At 40.9% G+C, this 26,653-nt stretch overlaps 1 protein-coding gene across 1 annotated transcript in view; it reads left to right on the forward strand.

Moving 5' to 3' along the window:
* The first annotated feature begins 20,743 nt into the window (after nucleotides 1–20,743).
* Nucleotides 20,744–26,653, forward strand: part of MEP1A (meprin A subunit alpha) — a 35,178-nt gene continuing 29,268 nt past the window's right edge. Inside the window, exons 1-5 of the mRNA XM_066252134.1 lie at nucleotides 20,744–20,861; nucleotides 20,948–20,972; nucleotides 21,063–21,113; nucleotides 24,986–25,026; nucleotides 26,466–26,541. Coding sequence (XP_066108231.1) covers nucleotides 20,793–20,861; nucleotides 20,948–20,972; nucleotides 21,063–21,113; nucleotides 24,986–25,026; nucleotides 26,466–26,541 — 262 coding nt within the window. The 5' untranslated portion in view covers nucleotides 20,744–20,792. The remainder of the gene's footprint in view (nucleotides 20,862–20,947; nucleotides 20,973–21,062; nucleotides 21,114–24,985; nucleotides 25,027–26,465; nucleotides 26,542–26,653) is intronic.

Raw genomic sequence — 26,653 nt, forward strand, 5'->3', positions numbered from 1 at the left:
AGAGTTTTGTTTTTATTTAGTTCTCATGCATGGGAAGCTACAAAAACCTTTAGCTAAGAATGTCTGCTTCAGGACTTTCATCATTAGGCCATAGAAAGACAAGCAGCGTTTGGTGATAATGATGACAATACAGATGACGAAGAGAAGGAGGACAGCAAGATCATGATGGTCATGGTATGGTAGTAATTGCCAGGGTCAACTTTATATGAATTAATTTATTAGTCCTTAATACAATACACAGAAGTGGGCATTACTACCTTTATTTCACAGTTGAAGACACCGAGGCTCAGAGAGGTTAGTGTTCTCAAGGTCACTCACACCCATACTGAAGAAGCCCATGCATTCTTTCTATGAACTCCACAACCTCACATAAGAAGTCCTTCTCTTGGACATTATCTCGCATCCCATGGTTGCCTGGCCAGTCTTCTGGGTGGCTGTTTCGTCTTTCTTGAGACTTTTGGAGTCCTCCTGGCATCCAATTTGTTTGACAGATGCTCTCTGGTGTCTGAAGTGCTGCCCTTATCTTTGCCTGCTTACAAGGTCCCTTCAGCTATCAATTTGCTCATCCTTCCCCTAGACCCTCCCAACCCCTTTATCTACCTTTCGTTTATTCCTACTAACTTTGTTCCACCCCCTTCTTTTCTACCATCCCCATCACCAAACCCCATTAGAGTTTACCGAGCTTATGAATGGGCATCCTTGAATCAGCTTTCCTCAGTCAGTAGTTAGAAGAATCTCTCAGTGTTGCTTATTTGTTCTCCAAAGTATTTTTGTTGTTGTTTTTGCAAAAAAAAATTGTATACAGAGTCATTTTTTTTCTTAAGCGAGAAGTGGGGAGGCAGAAAGACAGACTCCCACATGCACCCTGACTGGGATTCACCTCGCAAGCCCCCTATGGGACAATGGTCTCCCCATCTGGGGCCATTGCTCTATTGCTCAGCAACGAAGCTATTTTAGTGCCTGAGGCGAGGTCATAGAGCCATCCTCAGTGCTTGGGGCCAACTTGCTATAATCAAGCCGTTGTTGTGGGAAGGAAAGAGAGAGAAAGAAAGGGAGGGAGAGAGAGAGAAGGGAGAGGGGGACGGTTGGAGAAACAGATAGTCCTGTGTGCCCTGACTAGGAATCGAACCTGGGACATCCACAAACTGGGTGACACTTTCTGCTCAGCCAACTGGCCAGGGCCAGAGTAATTTTTATAATGCAAATGTTTGACCAGTGGCCTTATCTTTATAAAGCTACCATATATCATAAAAGGAATAAGGCAGTTGAGTGCAGACATGCTATTTATGTGGGTATCTTTCTTCTATTGGATGGAGATTTCAAGTAAATACATTTCAAGCAAAAAAGTGTACTTTTATGATTCATTTTACCTTTTCCTAAAAGGTAAAATAACACATATAATTAACACATATCCTGACTCCTGACTTTTCAGAAATAAAGTTCTAATAACAATAGCTTATATTCAGATAGTGTTTCAAATCATTTCCATATACTTTTAATTTCTTTCCATAAAGCCCTCTGAGGTAAAGCAAGCAGAAGGAATTGAGAAGTACAGCCATGAAGTAGGAATTTGATCAGTTAAGTAATTGAGGATTCTTCATAGTGTTGAATAGAACCTTAAGTCTAGCGCCATACAAATTTCATACATTTCATTACTGTAATGTAATATCATGAGTAAACTCATAAACTTACCTCTTGTGGAGATACTCCTTTTTAAAAAATTAAAACAAATTTGTACTAACAATTAGTTTTTGAAACATCTAAAGAAGTTACAGGGGGAATTTTAAATTGCTTATAGTCTGTGCTGGCTGGAATTTCCCTGAGATTTAAGAGCATCTTTTCTGTGACACCAGGCTATGTATCAATGTCTAACTTGCTAGACATTGCTAGTGGGCGCCCTCTTGTGGACCATATAATACCAAAGAAAGACAGATTTGACTCAGGAAGTAGTAACAGGAAGTCTAAATACAATATCCTTCCCCAGTGTACACACTGAATCCCTAGCTTTGAATTGTGAGAGCAAATAAAACCTAAAAAGTGGGTGGTAATTTTATTCAAGACATCAGAGAACCTTAGAATTTGAGATGTGATAACATCAAGGTGTGACATTTTACAGATAAAGAAACCAACGCTCAAAGAAGTTAAGTGAGTTAGTTGTTCTCAAGTCATAAAACATCACCAATCTGAGGTCCTGCTAAAAATGTAAGACTTTTGGTTAAAACAGCATTAACATGCTGACTATACATAAAAGGCCATTTAGAGATACATGTCAAGAGAAACACATACATATAGTATGGTAAATATAAAACATCCCTTACTGTTGTGCATTCCTTAAAAATTCTTAAAGTTTCTTACCCAACACAGAGTGTATATCTGGGGAGATTAGTTAGGAGGTTGGTGCAGTCCTAGAAGGGAGTGTTAATACTGACCAGTGATGGGATGGAGGCTACTGGGAAGTGAACTGTTTTGTTTTTTGTTGCTTTTTGTTTTGACAGAGACAGAGACAGAGAGAGAGTCAGAGAGTCAGAGAGTCAGAGGGACAGATAGGGACAGACAGACAGGAAGGGAGAGAGATGAGAAGCATCAATTCTTAGTTGCAGCACCTTAGTTGTTCATTGATTGCTTTCTTATATGTGCCTTGCCCAGGGGGTTACAGCAGAGTGAGTGACACCTTGCTCAAGCTAGAGACCTTGGGCTTCAAGCCAGTAACCTTTGGGTTCAAACCAGGGTCCATGGGGTAATGTTTATGACCTCATGCTCAAGCCAATGACCCCGCACTCAAGCTGGTGAGCCTGTCCTCAGGGTTTCCAACCTGGTTTCTCCACATCCCAGTCTGATGCTCTATCCACTGTGATACCACCTGGTCAGGCAGGAAGTAAACTGTTTTGAGAGATGTTTATGAGGGTGAATCCAGGTTGAGATTGATTGTTATGAGAGGAAGAAGCAAGAACGATTCCTAATTTTTCAGTTTGGGGCAGTTAGGTGAATGGTAACTGGAGTAGGGAATGTTAGTACAAGGGCAGTCTCGAGTGAATACATGATGGCCTAAAAACTTAATAACTGGGTTCTCTACATGCTTGTTTCTTTGTTTGTTTTAGGTTTGGGACACATACCTGTAGTTGAAATAACACATGTGTTTCCACATGGGTATTTATTTAATAGCAAGGGGATTAGAGAGAGTCCATGCCTGGCTCACAAGTGTTGGAGAGACTTAAACATGAAAAATTCAAAGAGGGCACTGGCTGGTTAGCTCAGTTGGTTGGAATATTATTCCCATTCACCAAGGGTTTGATCCCTGGCAAGGCACATACAAGAATCAACCATAAATGTATAAAAAAGTGGGGGAAAAAATCAATGTTTTTCTATCTCTCCCTCTTTAAAATCAATTAAAAATTTTTAAAATTCAAAGTCATATGGAGGCTTTGTTCTACTCTACCTTATTTTGCCACTAAATGTTCATAATGCCCCAGTTTTAAGATATAATTACAATAGAGTTCAGTATTTAATATATATAATAAGTACATTTAGTTTTAATTACAATCATTTATTGTTCCTTGTTTGATCTTTGTAACATAGCTAACTGCATTGCTGGACAAGTGATTAGATCTGCTTTGTCTCTTTATTCAAAGTCTAGGTAATTAGACTTGTGTTCTTAAATTTTCAAGTGGGCTATATTTTTTGGGTGGGGGCTATCTGTCAGATCCCTTGGCTTAAAATATAATTCTTTCTAGGACTTTCAGAATTTTATAAGGGGTTCCAAAAATATAGAAGACTTTAGAACATTGGGCAAAGATTATATAATGTTGGATTTTCCAGATCTGAGACAGATGCTAAAGGCCATGCCGTAGAGCCTGGAAGGGCTGAATAGAGCATCTCAAGCCACACTTAAGAGACAGCCTCTAATTTTCTCTTCTGTAGAGTCAGGGGGGATAAAACTGCCATGAAATAGGTTGTGACAGAAGGCTGAAGTAAATTGAAATGTTAATTACCACATACAGTGTGACCTTGTACAACTTATTAACTTTTCTCAGTGAAAGTTTTCTCATCTATATAACATAGATAATGGTGATGCTACCCATGTGGTACGAGCCTGCTCTAGTGGCTGTAACAAAATACCACAAACCAGATGGTGTAAATAACACCACAGTTCTGGAGCCTGGGAAGTCTAAGATCAAGATGTTGGCAAATTCAGTGTATAGTAAGAGCCCTTTTCTCGTCTCATAGATAGCTGCCTCTTGTTGTGGCCTCACATGGCTTTTCCTGCATTCATGCCTGTGGAGGGAGAGAGTGAGCTCCCTGATGCCTCTTCTCATAAGGATCTGGGCCCCCCTTATAACCTCATTTAACCTTAATTATTTATTTAGCGGCCCAGTCCTCAAATGTAGTCACTCTGATGGTTAGGGCTTCAACATATGAATTTGGTGGCGGGGCAAGTGGGGTGTGGAACAGAATTATTCAGACCGTAACCTGCAACAAAGGGCTTGAGCAAAGACTGAGCAATATAATGATGCTAAAAACAGGCTCTGTTATGGTTGTGACATACAGATAACAAAAGTCAACTTCCTTTGTCCTTTAAGAGACCTGTCAGGTCTGCTGTGTTGTAACCATGACTCCATTTCAAGAGTCTACTATAGGAAATTTATATTTTGTCACTCTTGCTAAGTGTATTATTATTTGTATCACAGCATCTAACCATGAATGAAAGAATGGACATTGCTTTCCATATGTTATTATTCTAAATATTCCTCATTGTTGTATTATTTTGTCTTTTGTAAGCCACCAAAACCTTAGTGCCATATTTTATTTTTCTCTTAAAGAGTTTATTCCTGCATAATTACTGTCTTTGGCTAAAGGAACTCAAACTGCCTTTACATTTCTGTAACATGCTTTTGGAAGGCAGGAGAATTGAAGATCTTTTATAATTGCATTTCTTCAGTATATTTTGACTGAGCAGTTCTACTTACTGGCATTTATTCTAAGGCAATAACCTGAGATACATATAATTGCATACACAATATATTTACTGTAGCATTGCCTATGCTGAGCAACATCAACTGAAATCAACCCTACGTCCACAACACAGGCGTGGTTAGTTAAACTCAGCATATTCATTGAATGGAATTATATGTTGTCTCTGATAAGCACATTGTTGAGGAATATTTATCAACATGGAGAAAACATTTGCAAGCCAGGCTATAAACCTAATGTAACTAACATTTTTAGGAAGAAAAATAAGCATAGGGGGAAAATCTAGGACATATATCAAGAGGCAAGCTGTGGTTATCTTGCGTAGTGGGAATTAAAACTGGCATTTTTCTGCTGTATTTTCCAATGGGTTTCTTTCTTTCTTTCTTTCTTTCTTTCTTTCTTTCTTTCTTTCTTTCCTTCTTTTTCTTTCTTTTTTTCTTTCTCTCTTCCTTGTATTGAATAATTATTCATTGTGAATATAGAAACACTTAATAAACACTATTTAAAAAAAAAGATGAGGCATCTAAGGACCCACCGTGTTTTGGGTGGGATTCTGCATTGGTGAAAGCCTACTGGGGGAGAGCTGAGCACTGATGAGCATTCCCAAGAGGAATAATAAATGATATTTATTATTATGTGAAATATAGGAATTTATTATTATAGGAAATGTAGGAAAAAGTAAATGACATTCCATGTTAATGGCTCTATGAAAGCTCCAGTAGTTAAAATTTCAGTGGATAAAAATGTTCACTACTATAAACGATCATACACATAAATAAAAAAAGGAAGGACACTGTGTATGTCAGGAATGGAATTCATGGTAATTCTTCTTTTATGTTTTTAAATTCTAAGAATATTTCATAGTGGAAATGTTATAATGTTATAAACATTGTTTTTCCCCTGACCCTGTAATTGAAGAGACTGAACTCACAGGAAAATTTAAGTGTTAAGGCCTTGAGGACAAATAGCGAGTCCCCTCCTTGGCTCCTCCTTCAGCATCCAGCATGGGCTCAAGGGTGTGTTGGTGATTGGCTAGAATGCTGGCTGGACAGCTAACATGTCAAGGTAGATTATCGGTGTTACTCATATTTCTTCTTAGTGTGACCAGTCTCAAAATTGGTAACATATTGAACTGTAAAATAAATAAAACGAAATGAAAATGGCTGGCATAGGAATTGCTTTCAGAATTAGGATGAGAACGTTTCTGCTTCCTCAGGAAAACAGCCAAGCACCACAGAGATCAGTCCTGGATGGGAACCAAGGGGCTTTTCTAAACACAAGCCAGCCATCAGCTGCTTCTTTTGTTCTGTGACCAGGCTGCCTGGATCCGCCCTCGGCATTTGTCTCTCATCCGGCCCCACAGAGGACATGGCCTTCTTAATTATGTAGAAATGTGAGGTCATTGGCAAAAAGCTTCAGAGAGGATGTTTCCATCTGCCCAACCACTTGATGCTATAAATCCAAAGCAGATGGTCGAGTCTTCTCTGAAACATGCTGACCAGGGCTCTGGTGCCCTGTCTTAGCCTCCAAGGCTGCCCTTCTTCCACGAAGATCAAAACCCAAAATGTTATGAAACCTATCAAACTGAATTCACTCTAGGCCTCTAAGAATTGAGATGGAATGGTTCTCAGCGAGGGAACAATAACAATGAAATTACATATTTACATAACATTTAATACAGGGTCAAGTTTTTCTCCCGCACTTCTGAAATTCTCTGAACCTAGTAATAAAAGAGGCAAGGAGTTCTCATTAACCTCATATTATAAAAGAAGAAACCTAAACATCCATTCAGTGTTAGGCCAATGTCACCTGACTTGTCAATGGAAATGGTGGGATGTGGACCCCAGGGTTACTGATTTTTAAAGTCAGCTTTATTGAGGTGTAACTTACATAGGATAAAATTTACCAATTTTGAATATACAATTCCTTGAGTGTTGACAAATTTATACAGTTACATAACCACCAACTCAATCGAGATATAGAATATTTCCATTACCCCCCTGGAAGTTTCCTCTTGTTCTTTGTAGTCAGTCTCTTTCCACTCCCCACTCTGGGCCTTGGCAACTGTTGACCTGGATTCTACTATTACAGTTTTGCCTTTCTCTAGTATTCTATGTAAGTGGAATCACATAGCATATAGTTTTGTATCTGGCTTCTCTCACTTAGCGTAATGCTTTTGAGATTTGTCCATGTTGTTGTGTGTATTAATAGCTAAATTCTTTTTTTATTTCTCAGCAGTATTCCATGGTGATAGTATTTTAAGGTGTATTCTAGTCTAATAGGAGTCTGTTGTGATCTGTGACTATATCACAATTTATCGCTCTACTTACCTGTTGATCCATCTTTCGAGATTAGACGAGATCAGGCGCGTTCAGGGTGGTATGGCCGTAGACTGTTGATCCATCTTTACTTTGAAATCTACTAAAATGCTGACGGGTGCTTGCCTTTCCATGATGTTCTCCTCTGTCCAAGATCCACGAGGGCAAGAGCAGTATTTGTCCAGTTCCCAGCTGTTTCCCCATTGCCTACCCCCAATGCTTGGCCCAAAGAGTGGACTCAATAAAAATGTTACAGATTGATTCATAGATGAACAAGTGAGTGAATGAACATGCTATGTCAGTCTAACTAAACAACTAAGAATACAGCCTGTTCTTAGAACATCATCATCAGGCTAATTTCTCCATTTCAGTATTTAAGTTCAGGACACTATACTATATAACCTTGCTAAGCTGAATTTTTTATAAAATGAGGGCAACAATTTTTACATTATGGGATTGTTATAGAAATGAAAGGAAATAGCTTTCATAGAGCATGTTATACAGTGTCTTCCAGGTAATAAGTGCCTAAGAAATCATCTGGTTGTTACCATATAATTGCTATTATTTGAATAAGAAGAAATTCCATTCAAGGTAGGGAGCTTTTTAAGGGGTTAGCAAAGAGCTCTTCTCAGAAATTCAACTGAAAAATCAAGATGTGGCTAGTTTCCTTTCTTTCCTATTATGTAGGGTCATTTAGCCCTTCTAGTCACAGGTCATCAGAGACTGACTTTCTCGCTTGCATGTTTATACAAAGCCATCATATGTGGTGCTGTTTCGGAGGGTGGCTGCCATGGTTTTCTACCCACTCTCACATTGATATTACCAAATGAACTTAAATTTAAAAATTTAATCCACCATGTGAATGACTATAAACAGACCTGTTACTAATTCAGGAAGCCTTAGCTAGTCTACTTCCTTTGACCAATTATCCTTGAAATTTCCAACAGTGGCCCCATCCTGGCTGTTCTGTTATTTTGCCCTGTGCTAACTCAGAGTCCTGTTGGAGTGTCAGCTAATGCACTTGGCCCTGAATGAAGCTGCTGGCCACATACAGAGAAGAATCCGCTGTACCAAAAACAATCTTGCAGTTTTCAAATGGAAATGAGCTTCAATCCGTATTTGTTTCCTAAGAGGGCTGAGCCTCTTGTTCTCTGGATCAAGTTATCTGTGTGACTTACCATCATCTTGCTTCCATTAAATGACCTCCAAACTGAATGACTTCTCCCAGGAAAAAGAACATTTCCCAAACCAAGCAACACTCATGCTTTCTCCAACACCACCTCTTTCTGAAGAATTTCATCTGCCCATGCTTGCCTCACTAGCTCTCACAACTGTAGCTTTGGCATTATTACCTATGACTAACACTGTCACCATCCTTAAAACACTTTTAGGATCAAAGAATCCTTAGATGATCAAAAAGGTCTTTGTATCTAAATTTAAGTGTCCCTTTAGCAAATTAAACCTGTTACCTTCTACCCTTATTTCAGGGGCAGTTAGTGTTGAAATACATTTCTAGGCCCAAGATAGAGCCACTCCTACCCAGAGTGCCACATCAGCAAAATGAAGCTTTATGATCCTGTAAATGCCCTGCTTGACCAGAAAGGAAATCTATCCAGTCAGCCAATTCCCAAATGCTGAGACAACTCCGGGATTGATACAGTGCTAATTTCCTTGTTCTGTCATCTTTTTAAGAAAGATTAAACACACAACCCCAGCCAGTTGTGCCCTGTGCCATGTTGCTGCTTCTAACATTCTATATAAAACTCACTCTTATCCAAAATTCCTCAGAAAGAGTTCTCCACTGTGGTGAGGCATGTCCTTCCCCAATCCGTGGGTGGTTTTCCCATGGGTGGTTTTCCCGTGGATACAAAACATCAGTCTCGTTACTCAATTGTGTTAGTTTTGTTATCTGATAGTAGAAAACACCTTGACCGCTTCCAATTGTGTCTTCCTCCTGCTCAACAACCCCCAGATGCTGTGGTCCAACTTGGCTTCTTAGATATTGATGACCTCTGTAATTAGCAGAGGTTAGAGACTTTTCCTGAAATCAGAGTGTAATCTCATAGCTCTGAGATGAGTCAGCTTCAGTTTCAGTACTTTATGAGGGTCCAAGAAGTAGGAAAAGGATTGGTAAAAAAAAAAAAACCCACAAAACACACACACACACAAAACACAACAACAACAGTGTAAGCCTCTTGTCTGATTCCTCCCCCATACCACGAAAGATGGGCAGACTGAGGCACATACGGAAAACAAAGCGTGGACCTTGCCCAGCGAAATGCATAATCTACCTTTTATCTGAAAAGCTATAAACCCTTCAAACCTAGGACTTAAGGTTCCAGTCTCATTCACTTGATATCCTGGGACATAAAGTACAAATAACTTGTAACTAATTAACACCTACAATCAAGATCATGAAAGGAAATCACCAGGGGCAAGCTGTGTCTGCTGAGGACCTGTGGTCCGGGCAGCAGAGGTTCCGCCAAGCAAGGGGGCGCTGTGGGGCTCTGAGCCCTTGCTGCCATTCTGCTGAAGACCTGTAGCCCGAGCAGCAGATGTTTCGCCGAGCAAGGGGGCGCTACAGCCTCTGAACTCTTGCTGCCTTTGCCAGGAGGCAGTGTGCATGCACCTAAAGAGCCTGAGTTTACTGAGCTCTTCCTTTGTTTCCAGCACCTGTGCTGTACATACTTGATCCCATTGAATCCTCACATTAGTAAGGTGACCAACTTTTTGACAATAATGAAATGGAGGACAAAAAATAAATTGAAGAAAACAATAGCGTAAATAAAAGAAACATTTTATTCATTGCAACAAAAATATACTACAATATAAATGCATAATAAAAATATTTATAATATTTTATATTGTAATTATGCTTACATGCCTATTAATTTTTAATAATCAGTGTAAGAAAAAAGTACTCATTTAGATACTGGTCCTTGACAAATCATCATGTAAAATACAAATACGTCACATCCCATGCAATGGACCAACTCTACATCAATCGAATATGGATATTTACAGATTAGTCTTCCAATATCAAAAAGGAGGACATGTAGGAGGACATTTTTTGAGGAAGAATGGAACTTACAAAAGAAGGACTGTTCTCCCTAAAGAAGGACAATTGGTCACTTTAACATTAGTCCTATGACATAAGCAACACTATCCATTGTCCACATGGAAAGGAGATGCTCAAAATGCCACCGCTAGCCAATTGTAGAGGTGGGATTCAAATCTCTGTCATCCGACTCCAAAGGCATCATTACAGTATATTGTTCAGATGTGTTTTAGAAGAAAAGGGGAGATAAAAGTACACCTGGAGGCAGGGGAAATGGAGAGAATTAAGCAGCCCCACTACTGCCTATTTGAAATACTAATACCTGAGATCTAGCAGGGAGCAGCACCAAAACAAGTGTGGGGGAGGAAGAAATGTTCCTTCGCCCTCCTACGTTCCTTGGGCTGGTTTAATAATTAAATCTACACAAAACAGATTAACAAGAGAACCAAATTTAATGACATATGCACACACGGGAACCCTGCATACATGGACAAGTCAGAGACTCTACACACACAGGAGAGGTTCCAAGACTGAAAGGGAAGTGAGGTACACATCTATCCTGCACAAGGGATGAGGTGAGGCACTTCAGGGGCTCAGAGGGTCATTGTAGGACAGGAAGAAGAGCAGACATCCAGTAAATAGTGTTTGTCCTGCCATATAGATAAGCCAAAAATGTTTCTCAGATCCTCTCTTATGATATAATGGGCACAGCCCCTAATTGAAATTCTTTAAGGAGGAGCTAAAAGTTTGTGAGCCTGCAAGTTCTTGATTGCCTTCAGCTCAAAATAATTGACATGCCGAAGTGGTGCATTTGGGGGAGGATTCTTTCAAATCTCCACACAAGAATAATGCATTTTTTCTTTAGAAAAGAACATAGAGCAGCAAGATGGCGATGGAGTAGGTGGACGTACCAACTTCCACCTCCCAGAACCAAAGTGGATTACAACTTAATTTTAAGAACCATCATCTGGAAAAACCAACTTTGGACTAAACTAAGAGAACTTTTCAACCAAGGAACACTGAAGAAGCCACACTGTGACTGGTAAGAAAAGCGAAAAAACAGAGGGCTTCCCAGCTCCCCAGAGCAAACGACAGCCTGGAGAGACTCATGTGGTGGAAAGTGAGTTTAGCTGAGAGAGGAGGGTCCTGAGCCCCAGGAACAAAGCCCCAGCCTGCAGCCCCAGAGCCTAGAAGAGGCATATGAATAGTATTTAGCTGCGAAACAAGTCAGAATACTGTTTTTGAGAAAGAGACAGATTTTCAGACCCAGGATTCTTCTTAAAGGGTCTGTGCAGAAAACCTCTCTCAAAACCATTCACCTGGGGCTCCAGGGGACAGGGAAAGAGGAGAGGACTGGAGCAGTGGGAAGAGAGTGTAATCTAGGAGGCACAGGGAGAAACACTTTGAGGGACAGCCACCCTAACCACTGGGCTGAGTCACTCCCCAAATCTGAAGCAAATATTTCCCTTGGAAACAGTAATATGAGCAAAGGGAAGCAGGACACCAGCCAAACAAGCTCTCCCAGGGCACTCAGAGCAGAGTTGTTTAGAAGGAGGGAGCTTTCGGGACTACAGTAGTGAGTCTTAGGGTCTGAGCTGTAGTGCCCCCACCCACATGGCTGAGGGCTCACCGGAGGGCGGGTGGTGGCAGGACATGGAAGCACAGTTCCGTCAGCAAGTGCGGAAGCCAGCAGGCCATGAAAGAGTCCCATGTGTGAGCTCAGTCTTGCCCGGCAGGGGTGGAGGGGAATTGCAAATGTGGTCAGGCCCAGCTGTGGGCCAGCCTGCAATCCCGCCTATGGGGGGAAGGGCGGGAGCTCCAGAAGGGTCAGAGACCCGCCGCTGAGCAAAGGCACACGGGTGTATAACCTCCCCTAGCCTGCAGAACTGAGGCTTGCAGCCAACCTATGAGCAGGCTCCTTCTGCAGGGGTGGGGTGAAAGCCTGGAATCATGCGGAGACCCACAGATGAGCAAAGGTGCTCACCCCTGCCTGTGGTGCTAAGGCTTGCAGCCTGGGCTTGGCACATAACCCCACCTGTGGGGGAGGGGCGAAGGCTGAGGCCACTGAGACTTGTAGACCCGGGCATGTGATCACAGCCCCTCTGCGGAGAAGAGGCAAAAACTGCAGCGACAGCCCCAGTGGGCTGGCACTGGCAATGCCCATACCCAAACACCTTAGGCAGCAGCGGCAGAGGGGGTGGCAGGCTTTCAGACAGACCACACCTAGGGAAGACAGAGGCCACACCCATTGAACTCTAGTGACCAAAACCGTCTTATACACAGACAAAATGAGAAGGCAGAGAAATGTAACACAAATGAATCAAGAGAAATCCCCAGAAAAGGACCTAAATGAGTCAAATATAACCAAATTACCAGATGCAGAGTTTAAAATAACAATTGTTAGGATGCTCAAAGATCTTACAACAACAATAGATGGTCATTACAAACACCTAAATAAAGAGATAGCAAATATAAAAAAGGACATTGAAATAATAAAAAAGAATCAGTCAGAAATGACAAATACAATATCAGAAATGAAGACCACAATGGAAGGAATTAAAAGCAGAATGAATAAAGCTGAGGATCAAATCAATGAGTTAGAGGACAAGATAAATGAAGGCATGGAAGCAGAGTAGAAAAAAGAGAGACTCAAAAAGTCTCAGGAAACTCTAAGAGAGCTCTGTGACAACATGAAGAGAAATAACATCTGCATCATAGGGGTTTCTGAAGAAGAAGAGAAAGAACAAGGGATAGAGATTTTGTTCAATCATATCATAGCTGAAAAATTCCCCAAATTCATGCAGAAAAAACTCTCACAAGTTCAAGAAGCACAGAGAAATCCATGAAAGAGAAACCCAAAGAAATCTACACCAAGACACATCATAATTAAAATACCAAAGCTAAGTGATAAAGAGAAAATATTAAAAGCTGCTAGAGAAAAAAAGGCTTTCACCTACAAAGGAACCCCCATAAAGATAATATTCAAATTCTCAACAGAAACACTTGAGGCCAGAAGGGAATGGCAAGAAATATTCAAAGTAATGCAGAACAAGAACCTGCAACCAAGACTACTTTATCCAGCAAGGCTATTTTTAAAATTGAATGAGAAATAAAAAGCTTCCCAGACAAAAAAAAAAACAAAACTCAAGGAATTCACTACATCCAAACCAATGCTGCAAGAAATGCTAAAGGGACTGTTGTAAAAAAATCAAAAGGGAAAAATTGTCAGCTTTAAGAATAAACTGACAATAAACAACTACATATCAATAAATGTAAATGGATTAAATGATCCAATCAAAAGACAGAGTAGCTGCATGGATAAGAAAACAGAACCCAAACATATGCTGTCTAAAAGAGACATCAAAAACAAAAGATGCACATAGACTGAAGGTAAAAGGATGGAAAAATATTTCATGCAAATAGAAATGAAAAAAAAAGCTGGGGTAGCAATACTTGTATCAGACAAAATGAACTTTAAAACAAAGGCTATAGTAAGAGATAAAGAAAGTCACTACATAATGATAAAGGGAGCAATCCGACAAGAAGATATAACCATTATAAATATCTACGCACCTAATATAGGAGCACCTAAATATATAAAGCAAACTTTGATGTATATAAAGGGTGAGATCAACAGCAATACTATAATAGTAGGGAATTTCAATATGCCACTAACATCACTAGATAAATCCTCAAGAAAGAAAATTAACCAAGAAACAGCAGACTTAAAGGACACACTAGATCAATTGGATTTAATAGATATCTTCAGAACCTTTCACCCTAAAGCAGCATAATATACATTCTTTTCAAGTGCTCATCATGCATTCTCTAGGATAGACCACATGTTAGGGCGCAAAAGTAGTCTCAACAAATTTAAGAAGATTGAAATCATATCAAACATTTTCTCTGATCACAATGGCATGAAACTAGAAATCAACCACAACAGAAAAACTGAAAAATACTCAAACACTTGGAAACTAAATAGCATGTTATTAAATAACAAATGGGTTAACAATGAGATCAAAGAAGAAATAAAAATATTCCTAGAAACGAATGATAATGAACATACATCAACTCAAAATTTATGGGACACAGCAAAAGCAGTCCTGAGAGGGAAGTTCATAGCATTACAGAAATACCGTTAGAAGTTAGAAAAAGCTCAAATAAAAAACTTGACCCTGCACTTAAAAGAACTAGAAAAAGAACAGCAAGTAAAGCCCAGAGATAGTAGAAGGAAGGAAATAATAAAGATCAGAGCAGAAATAAATGACATAGAGGCTAAAGAAACAATACAGAGGATCAATACAACCAGGAGCTGGTTCTTTGAAAAGGTAAACAAGATCGATGAACCTTTAACCAGACTCACCAAGAAAAAAAGAGAGAGGACTCAAATAAATAAAATTAGAAATGAGAGTAGAGAAATAACAACTGACACAACAGAAATACAAAATATTTTAAGAAAATACTATGAAGAACTGTATACCAAAAAACTAGACAACCTAGATGAAATGGACAAATTCCTTGAAACATATAATCTTCCAAAATCAATCTGGAAGAATCAGAAAACCTAAACTGACCGATTAAAACAAATGAGATCAAGACGGTTATAAAAAAAACTCCCAACAAAGAAAATTCCTGGGCCTGATGGCTTCACAAGTGAATTCTACCAAATATTCAAAAAAGAACTAATTCCTATCCTTCTCAAGCTATTTCAAAAAATTCAAGAGGAAGGAAGACTTCCAAGCTCCTTTTATGAGGTGAGCATAATTCTGATTCCAAAACCAGGCAAAGACAACACAAAGAAAGAAAATTATAGGCCAATATCCGTAATGAATTCAGATGCTAAAATCCTCAACAAAAAATTAGCAAACCAGATCCAGCAATAGATGAAAAAAATCATACATCATGATCAAGTGGGATTTATTCTCAGGAGGCAAGGCTGGTACAATATTCTCAAATCAATCAATGTGATTCATAAACAAAAGGAAGGAGAAAACCACATGATAATTTCAATAGATGCAGAAAAAGCATTTGATAAAATCCAGCACCCATTCATGATCAAAACTCTCAGCAAAGTGGGAATTCCGGGAACATACCTCAACATGATAAAGGCCATCTATGACAAACTCACAACCAACATCATACTCTATGGGCAAAAATTAAAAGCAATCCCCTTAAGATCAGAAACAAGGCAGGGATGCCCCCTTTCACCACTCTTATTCAACATAGTTCTGGAAGTCCTAGCCACAGCAATCAGACAAGAAGAAGAAATAAAAGGCATCCAAATTGGAAAAGAAGAAGTAAAACTATCATTATTTGCAGATTATATGATATTGTATATAGAAAACCCTAAAGTATCAGTAAAAAAACTACTGGACCTGATAAATCAATTCATCAAGGTGGCAGGATATAAAATTAATACTCAGAAATCAGAGACATTTTTATACACTAACAATGAACTGTCAGAAAAAGAAATTAAGGAAACAATCCCCTTCACTATTGCAACCAAAATATAAAGTACCTAGGAGTAAATTTAACCAAGGAGATTAAAGACTTGTACTCAGAAAATTATAAAACATTGATAAAAGAAATCAAGGAAGATACAAACAAGTGGAAGCATATACCATGCTCATGGTTAGAAAGAATAAACATCATTAAAATGTCTATATTACCCAAAGTAATTTATAAATTCAATGCAATACCAATTAAAATACCAATGACATACTTTAAAGATATAGAACACATATTCCAAAATTTGTGTTCCAAGAACACGAATAGCCTCAGCAATCTTGAAAAGGAAGAATAAAGTGGGAGGTATCACACTTCCTGATATCTAGTTATACTACAAGGCCATTGTACTCAAAACAGCCTGGTACTGGCATAAGAACAGGCATATAGATCAATGGAACAGAACAGAGAACCCAGAAATAAACACACACCTTTATGCACAACTGATACTTGAGAAAGGAAGTAAGAGCATACAATGGAGTAAAGACAGTCTCTAACAAATGGTGTTGGGAAAATTGGACATCTACCTGCAGAAAAATGAAACTAGAGCACCAACTTACACCATTCACAAAAATAAACTCAAAATGGATAAAAGACTTAAATGTAAGCCATGAAACCATAAACATCTTAGAAGAAAACATAGCAGTAAGCTCTCCGACTTCTCTTGCAGCAATATTTGCCGATTTATCTCCATGGGCAAGTGAAATAAAAGACAGGATAAACAAATGGGACTATATCAAACTAAAAAGCTTTTGCACAGCTAAAGACAATAAGAACAGAATAAAAAGACAAACTACACAATGGTAGAACATATTCGACAATACATCTGATAAGGTGTTATTAACCAAAATTTATAAAGAACTTGTAAAACTCAACACCAGGAAGACAAACAATCCCATCCAAAAATGGGCAAAAGAAATGAATAGACACTTCTCCAAAGAGGACATACAGATGGCCAATAGGCATATGAAACAATGCTCAATATCACTAATCATTAGAGAAATGCAAATTAAAACCACAATGAGATATCACCTCACACCAGTCAGAATGGCGCTCATCAACAAAACAACACAGAATAAGTGCTGGCGAGGATATGGAGAAAAGGGAACCCTCCTGCACTGCTGGTGGGAATGCAGACTGGTGCAGCCACTGTGGAAAACAGTATGGAGATTTCTCAAAAAATTAAAAATCGAACTGCCTTTTGACCCAGCTATCCCACTTTTAGGAATATACCCCAAGAACACCATAGTACTGTTTCAAAAGGAGAAATGCACCTCATGTTTATGGCAGCATTGTTCACAATAGCGAAGATCTGGAAACAGCCCAAGTGTCCGTCAGTGGACGAGTGGATTAAAAAAACCTGGTACATATATACTATGGAATACTACTCAGTCATAAGAAATGATGACATCGGATCATTTACAATAACATGGATGGACCTTGATAACATTATACTGAGTGAAATAAGTAAATCAGAAAAAACTAAGAACTATATGATTCCATACATAGGTGGGACATAAAAATGAGACTCAGAGACATGGACAAGAGGGTGGTGGTTGCCGGGGGTAGGGATGGGGGGAGTAAAGGGAGAGAAGAGAGGGGCACAAAGAAAACCAGTTAGAAGGTGACGGAAGATCATTTGACTTTGGGTGATGGGTATGCAACGTAATCAAATGTCAAAATAACTTGGAGATGTTTTCTCTGAACATATGTACCCTGATTTATCAATGTCACCCCATTAAAATTAATTTTAGAAAAAGAACATAAACAGTGTTAAATCCTCCTCTCTGATCTCCAGAATGAACATATATTCATTTTTGTCAGTTATTTCAGAATTTGAAAAAAATTAAATGATACAGTTAAGAAATAAAACTCCTGTGTTTTACTGTTTTTAGAGCCAGTTATTCTCATTCAGGTTGATGTTTATCAAGTCCCTCCCCACCCATATTTTTTATCGTAAAGATCGTATTTGGGAAATTAAGCCTAAACCACATTAGCTGCCCAGCAAGTTTTTCTTTTGGAAAACCCTGGGGGCCTTCAGAGAGTGGGGAGGCTGGGCTGTGATTCCCCGCCCCCTCTTCCACAACCTCACCAACAATAGCTGGGATGGAACGCAGTCAGTAGTAGCCCTCCTACGCCCATCAGGACAGCCCAGCTGTCCTGCCTCCTGTTTCAGCCCCACTCTCATTTCCAGAAATGCTTTTCTGACAGGAAATGCTCTTTGACAACAGAATGGGCTCACCTGCCCTGGTAATAGGTGTGGAGGTGCAGAACGTAGGGATTGCTCTGGCAGCGAAGATTCTTATACCTCATGCAGGTAAGAGCAGGAGTGTGTGTAGATAGATGGATGCAGTCCTGTGCTGGGGCAGGTGGAGCCATGGTGCACATCTCTTCCCAATACTGAGTTCAGTGGCATAGTGTGGGTAGCTTGAAATCGACCATGGTGGGAGTATTTACACCCTGGGAATCAGCAAACACTAATAACTGTTGTCTCATAGAGCTGGTGGTTAAACATTTATCTGCACATGACTGAATATACCCTATATTATTTTTTCTAGAATAAATACATTTTTCCAGTAATTTACTATTACAGAAAAACAAAAAACAACAACAAAACCTCAATAAATATATCCTCTTTTGTGTACCTATGCGTGAATCTCTTTAGGAATACACCTGAAAGTGGAATTTCTAGCTTATAAACTATGCACATTTCAATTTATTAGATAGCTTCTCATTTCATCCCACTAGCAGTAGAAGATTTCCTGTTTCCTCACAGTCTTGTCACTACTTGGCATTGTCAGCCTTCTTCCTTTATGCCAATCTGAGGTTAAGCTTGTGTTATTGTTATTTCAATTGACGTATTTCTGATTATTTGTGAGGTCGAACATCTTTTCGTATGTTTATTGGCCATTGAGTTTTCACTTTTGTGAATTTTGTGTTCAAATTTCCCCATTATTCTTTTAGATAATCTCTCTCTCTCTTTTTAAATTGATATGTAGGGCCTGACCAGGCGGTGGCACAGTGGATGGAGCATTGGACTGGGGTGCAGAGGACATAGGTTCGAGACCCCGGGGTCACCAGCTTGAGTGCGGGCTCATCTGGTTTGAGCAAAAAGCTCACCGGCTTGGACCCATGGTCGTTAGCTCGAGCGAGGGGTTACTCGGTCTGCTGTGACCCCACGGTCAAGGCACATGTGAGGGATTGGTAGACGAGCAACTAAGGTGTTGCAGCAAAAAACTAATGATTAATGCTTCTCATCTCTCTCCATTCCTGTCTGTCTGTCCCTATCTGTCCCTCTCTCTGACTCTCTCTATCGCTGAAAAAAAAAATTGATATGTAGGAATTTTTTTCCATACCCTGAATAGCTAACTCTTGTTCAATTATATGCAACATCAGTATATCTCTTCTCACCTGTGGCTTGTCTTTTACCTATGTTGTTGTTTTCTTCATAAAGGAATTTACATTATGAGATAGTCAAATTTATTATAATTTCTATGTTTTTTTTCATGTTTAAACAATCTTATTTGTCCTTAAGGTTAAAGGTATTTTTTAATATATTTTTTATAGTTCAGACTTTGATATATACATCTTTAATCCATTCAGAATATTTTTTTTTGTTTTTTTTTTTTCTGAAGCTGGAAATGGGGAAAGACAGTCAGACAGACTCCCACATGCGCCCGACCCGGATCCATCCGGCACGCCCACCAGGGGGCGACGCTCTGCCCACCAGGGGGCGATGCTCTGCCCCTCCTGGGCGTCGCTCTGTTGCGACTAGAGCCACTCTAGCGCCTGGGGCAGAGGCCGAGGAGCCATTCCCAGCGCCCCAGCCATCTTTGCTCCAATGGAGCCTTGGCTACGGGAGGGGAAGAGAGACAGAGAGGAAGGAGAGGGGGAGGGGTGGAGAAGCAGATGGGTGCTTGTCCTGTGTGCCCTGGCCAGGAATCGAACCTGGGACTTCTGCATGCCAGGCCGACGCTCTACCACTGAGCCAACCGGCCAGGGCCCATTCAGAATTAATTTTTGTGAATAATATGAGAATTTAATTTTTTCTTATAGGGAAATGTCTGGTGGTTTCTTCCACTGTCTTTATCAGGAAAACCCCCCACAAATTTTCCCTATTGACTTTTTTGGTTTCTCTCATATAAGAAATCTTCATACATAGTCTTGCATCCATTTTGATATTCTCTATTCCATTCTATAGACACATATTTTTAACAATATCACACTCTCTACCATAACTTTATAAAAGTATTTTCTATACCGTTAGGGCAATTCTTTTCTCTTTATTCTTCCTTTTTACAGTTTTCTTATATATATTTGGAGGTTTACTCTTTCATGTGAATTTTAGAAACTTTCTCAGTTTGTCAAATTCCAAAAAGACCCTGTTAATATTTCGTTGGAATAACATTGAATTTAGACTAATATCAAAACAATGATCACCTTTATTATACTGAATCTTCTCATCCATAAATGTTTATATATATAAGTATACATGTATATGTTGTATATAGATAGATCAATTGATCATTTTTATGTCCTTTGATAATTGCTTTATGACACTTTCATAAAAATTGAATTCCTTTTTTATTATACTTAAGTACTTTAAAATCATTTTATATGTTATTTTTTACTTCTACTATGAAATTGATCTTTTATCTGTCATATTTTACAGTTATTGGTGGTGTATAGGAACATTATTGATTTTTCCATGTTCATCTCACTATTAACTTTTTCAAATTTTTTTCAGTCTCTGGAGCTTGAGCTTTTATATTAAACTTAGTCCCTATCCTCAAAAGGGTCAATGACATTTTCATTGACTACTTTTTTTTTAGCACTATAGTGCATATGGAAAGGTCAAAGTTTCTAATATGACAACCAGGGCAAAGTCCAAGAGGCATTTATCACAAGGTATCTTTGCTAAGATCTGTTCACTTGCAACAATGGTTTGGATAAGATCCACTTGTGTTCTCTCTTGCATCTTGGTTTCTGCTCACATAGCAGCTATATCGGTAAGTCAAATTCTGCTCTTTTGGGTGCTTAGATATATTCATTCTAGTATATGTCACCCATTTTCTGTATATTTATTTGCTTTCAGATTAAGCATCATTCTAAAGGAACGGGTAAGGCTCAACTGAAATGCATAGTGTTTCTGAACTTTCTCTCTTTTGTTCAGCAAGACTAGTAACAATTTTCCCCTTACTTTTTAACAGTGCATGATGGAGATTTTGATGAACAGAAGGATATCTCAGAAATCAATTTAGGTGGGTTCAATATCTGCATTATTAATTTCCTGAAATAGTTTTGAATCCTGTGATAGAGTTACTGAAATCTATTACCTTCATAATTTGGTATTCGGTAATTTGGGGGGAGAATTATTTCTTGGTGCTTCCTTAGAATTTGCAGAGTTTTTATAAAATGGAAATGTGAAAAGGGAGTGATGATCAGAGTAAATTTTCTGGGAGAAATAATTGCTTAACAGATCTAGAAATATGTAACAAGATTGTTATTTATAAATATTTTATTTTGCTAGTTATCATTTTGCAAAAAAAGAAAAGAAAATGGCTGATTATTTTGCTTGCTATAGAAAAATATAAGGAGTATGCCTAAGGTTTATATTCAGTGTGTATGTGGAGGCGGGGAACCAGCCCTTCTACTGGGCCACCGTATTCACTAACAACTGTTTACTCAGGACTTAGAGAAGAGTGCAAAGGTGTTTCCGTTTCAACATCTTGTCTACAAACACGTTTCTTAAAGAAATCCCTCAGTCTCATTGATTACTGAGAGGAGGGGGAAGCTAGCTGAGTTATAATCTCTTTCTTCCCCTTTTTGTCCTGCTTCTAAAATAAGAGAGAAGCCTCTACATCCTGGGTGTTTCTGTTTAGGATTGGTGAGAAACAGAGGTGTTGTATTTATGGTCATAGACACCTATAGTTTACAACAGCTTTCATATCTAATAGCACATTTATTTGTCAAATCCTCTAGTGGAGTACAGTGCTATGTTCATTTTGCAGGACAGCCGGCTCCTTGGGGTTGAGGTGACTCACCCAAGATCACAGATGGAAGTGATCTGTGATCACTCCAGGTCTTCTGACTCATAGCTCAGTGCTATTTGAAGACTATAAAACTAGAATATCCCATACCCAGAGGTTAAATTTCTCTGACCTTATCCCATTTACAAGGAAGGCAGGCCAGTCAATATTTATTTAGAAAAATCTGAGAATGGCTGCATGGGCAAGATAGAAATCGTCCAGTAAGGTAATGGGTGTACGGGGTCCAGGGCTGCAGAGTCAGGTGACAAATGATCTCTCTTTGAGTCTGGTAGTCAGTATCCAGTGACTGAGAAGGTCTGCTCTGCTCTGCAACAGGCTGGGATTAGAGGCAGTTTCCTGATCTTAGCCTTATTTACCCAGTAAAAAATAGTTCTTTTATCTTAGAGCTATTTCTTCCTCCTCATCTCCACCACCACCTCTGAACTATGACCCCAAAGGAGAAATTTTCCCGTGTGTGTCCTTTCTCTTTCGAGGTCATTCCAACCATGTCATCAGGAATGATTGGGTTAGCCGCATAGCCAGAAATCACAAATTGTTTGAGAGAATCATACAGAGAAAAATGGTTACCTCTTTACTGTCTTCTCTCTATGTCCCTGATGCTGATGTAACCTTTTTTTTTTTTTTTTTACCCCAAAACCTGCTCCTGTCAGTCTTTTTCATTTCAATAAATCCATTTCCCTCCTTCTAGGTCAGGGGTCGGGAATCTATGGCTCGCAAGCCAGATGTGGCTCTTTTGATGACTGCATCTGGCTCACAGACAAGTCTTTAATAAAAAAAATAATAACGTTAAAAATATAAAACATTCTCGTGTATTCCAATCCATTCATTTCCTACCGCTCATGTTCATGGTTGAGGGTGGCTGGAGCCAATCATAGCTGTCCTCTGGGACAACACCAAATTTTTATTGGATAATGCGTAACGTACACGGGTCGTTGTATGGCTCTCACGGAATTACATTTTAAAACATGTGGCGTTCATGGCTCTCTCAGCCAAAAAGGTTCCCGACCCCTGCTCTAGGTCATTAGGTGCAGAGCTTCAGTGTTTCCCTAGTCTTGTCTTTCTCTCACACCTTACACACCACCTGTGTGCAAATGCTATTAGGTCTACCATCAAATTATGTCATAACTTGTGACTTTTCCATACTTTCTCTTTCCCTGTCCTGCATCACGCCGTCCCATCTCTGGCCCTTGCAGTGGCCTGAGAACTGCTCTTCCCTTTCTGCCCTCATTCCTTCCAGGCTATTCCTCCCAAAGTGACAGGGATCTCCTCCTGTCAATCAGGCCCATTGTTTCTCCCCTCCAGCCTCCAGCGGGAAGATTCCAGTCTCTCAGTCTTCCAACACTGACTCGTGTTGGCCGGCTTCTCATCCAGCACCCACTAAGGGTCCTGAAGTCTTGATTCTCAGTGTGACAGGCGAATGTCACCCATATCACCTGAGAGCTTTCTTAGAAATGCAGCACCTTGGGCCCCACCAGACCTGCAGAATGAGCGTCTGCCCTTTGACAGACCCCAGACGACTCCTCAGCATACTAATGCTTGAGGTGACTGCACGGTGCCAGCTTTCTCAGTCCATTTGCTACTACTGCCCCCTGCCCATGCCCCCAGTTACCTCCTTGTGCCCCCCACCGCCCAGACCTGTAGCTAATCCTCTATAAAATGTTTGTGGTCCCCCAACCAGCAGCATCGGCACCACCAGGGAACTTGTTAGAAATGAACATTCTCAAGCCCCACCCCAGATTTACTGACTCAGAAAGCCCGGGGAGTGGCCTCAGCAAGCTGTGTCCCCATACATAGCCCTCCAGGGGAGTCTGACGCTAACACTTGGGTCGCTCTGCTCTAAGACAGCAAGGATTCCTATTTGCTGTTGCCTTTGCCTTCATTACTCTTCCTTCGCTCCCCACTCCGTCAGATTTCTGCCAAAATGCCACCTCCTCAGGGAGGTCTTCCCTGACCACTCTTTATAAAATACCAGCTCTCCCCAACTTCAGCACTCTTTTCCTCCTTCCTCCGTTTCTTGTTTGTTTGGGTTTTTTTTGCTATTGCCATACTCTACATTTTTATTTATTCATTCACCGCCCCCCAGACAAGAATGTTGTATCCCTGAAGGTTTCCTTTGTCCTCTGCTGTATCTCCAGCACCTAGAACAATGCCTAGGCTGCGACAGGCACTTAGGAAGTGTGTGCTACGGTGAACAAAGTGGGTAGTGAGTAGACTGAGGCTCGCTTTCAGTGGGTGTGTATGTCTTGGGGAACAGGTCCTCTTGACAGACACACTCTCTCACCCCTCTGCGACCCATCTATGTTGACCAGCCATTGAGGCCAAGATCTCAGCGGGCTTGTTCATATGATGCTGGGAAAGGCCTCTCCCCCCACTCCTGATCCAGCCCAGGTGTCAGGAAATGCACTCTGTGGCTCATGACAAGCCAAGGGGCGAGTGTGGCTACATCAGCACACAGTACCCCTCCTGGAAGGGAACCCAGGCCCTGGGTCCTTCTGCAGGTGGGGCGATGGTGCCAGTGCGCCCTGTCACTGGGGGGGCTGTTATCACGTATGGAGGTTAAGAAAATCTAGGAAATGAGAAAAGGGGTGATGCTGGGGGCAGCCCTGTTTGCTTGGCTTTGGTGGGTACCACTGTTTGGGAAACAGCAGAACCAGCCCACTTACCTGGGGTCGGGAAGAAGTGTGGTGTGATAACAGAAGGGCCCCAGCTGGGAAGGTAGGGTTTCACAGCTCACGCAGTGCTGGCCACTGAGGACATCACTTTCCGTCTCAGGAATCCCTTTCGTCCGCTGAAGTCGGAGAGGTTTGGAGTCAGCCGTCCAAAAGATCTCTTCTTACTTGCTCATCTTTTACTTTTAAAGTTCTTGGATGAAGTTTCTCGTTCTACAAATGAAAACAGAGGATATATGAGATTTATTGGCTATATACATCTGCTCCATTTTGCATTGTTTCAAAAAGAGTTTCACCACATAAAGATGAATAATTAAAGATGTACAATGAAAAAGATGCATGATGTGATGAGAGATGCCTTTTAGTAGTACTCATTCAAATATTTCTTTCTTTCTTTTTCAAATCTACATCTAGCGTCAGGGTTGGACCTGTTCCAAGGGGACATCCTACTGCGGGTGAGCACCTGCCCATGACACACAAGGTGCCCCAGGACTGACCGTGATGTGCTGGGAGCCTCCTCTCTGTGACCCTGTGATGACGGTGCAGTGGGCGGGATGAAAGTATTTTATCTCCAATCTGTACCCACAAGGGCTTCTGCTGTGGTTGTCGGTGACAGAAACAGACAAAAAAGTCAGCAAACATCCCAAAAAGAGTCTATACTTTATTATTGTTTACAATTAAATTAGGCCCTGGCCGGTTGGCTCAGCGGTAGAGCGTCGGCCTGGCGTGCGGGGGACCGGGTTCGATTCCGGGCCAGGGCACATAGGAGAAGCGCCCATCTGCTTCTCCACCCCCCCCCTCCTTCCTCTCTGTCTCTCTCTTCCCCTCCCGCAGCCGAGGCTCCATTGGAGCAAAGATGGCCCGGGCGCTGGGGATGGCTCCTTGGCCTCCGCCCCAGGCACTAGAGTGGCTCTGGTCGCGGCAGCGCGACACCCCGGAGGGGCAGAGCATCGCCCCCTGGTGGGCAGAGCGTCGCCCCCTGGTGGGCGTGCCGGGTGGATCCTGGTCGGGCGCATGCGGGAGTCTGTCTGACTGTCTCTCCCTGTTTCCAGCTTCAGAAAAATACAAAAAAAAGAGTTTACAATTAAATTAAAGTTTTAAATTAAAATTTTAATTTAATTTAAAACTTAAACTTAATTTTAATTTAATTTACAATTAAAAATTTTAAAATTAAGATTTAATTCTAAAGTTGCTTTGTGCAACTTTTCTAATAAGTGAAAAACAAGAGAGAAGAAACTGCACCCATTTGTTTTTGGGTTTTTTTTTTTTTTGTATTTTTCTGAAGCTAGAAACGGGGAGAGACAGTCAGACAGACTCCCGCATGCGCCCGACTGGGATCCACCCGGCATGCCCACCAGGGGGCGACGCTCTGCCCACCAGGGGGCGACACTCTGCCCCTCCGGGGCGTCCCTCTGTCGCGACCAGAGCCACTTTAGTGCCTGGGGCAGAGGCCAAGGAGCCATCCCCAGCGCCCAGGCCATCTTTGCTCCAATGAAGCCTCGGCTGCTGGAGGGGAAGAGAGAGACAGAGAGGAAGGAGAGGGGGAGGGGTGGAGAAGCAGATGGGCGCTTCTCCTGTGTGCCCTGGCCGGGAATCGAACCCGGGACTTCTGCACGGCAGGCCAACTCTCTACCACTGAGCCAACCGGCCAGGGCTGCACCCATATGTTTAAAGGGGCTATTTTGGTCTGGGGGGGAAATTGCAGGTCTCCTTTATTTTGTTCTTGCTAATTTCTCTGAATTTTCTAAATTGTCCGTAATGAACTTTCATCTTTGTAGCCAGGAGACACCTGCTACTGAATCGCTGACTGTGTGACAGATTATTTGTGAGTTTCGTGAAGGCGGAGCTGGAGGACATGCCCTCCCAGTGATCCTTGCCTTTGTGTTTTTCACAGAACTCCAGAAATGGCCTGAGAGACCCCAACGCCAGGTGGACGTTCCCTATTCCTTACATTCTGGCGGACAATCTGGGTAATGCTAATTGTCCTTAATTTAAGAGCTTTGTTTCTAACTCTTCTCCCACCCCCTTCTCCCATTCATCAGCTTCAGATGGGGAGTAGCTGGCAGTGCTCAAGGGGGTTGC

This window comes from Saccopteryx bilineata, chromosome 1 (genome assembly GCF_036850765.1).
Source record: "Saccopteryx bilineata isolate mSacBil1 chromosome 1, mSacBil1_pri_phased_curated, whole genome shotgun sequence".
NCBI lineage: Eukaryota > Metazoa > Chordata > Mammalia > Chiroptera > Emballonuridae > Saccopteryx > Saccopteryx bilineata.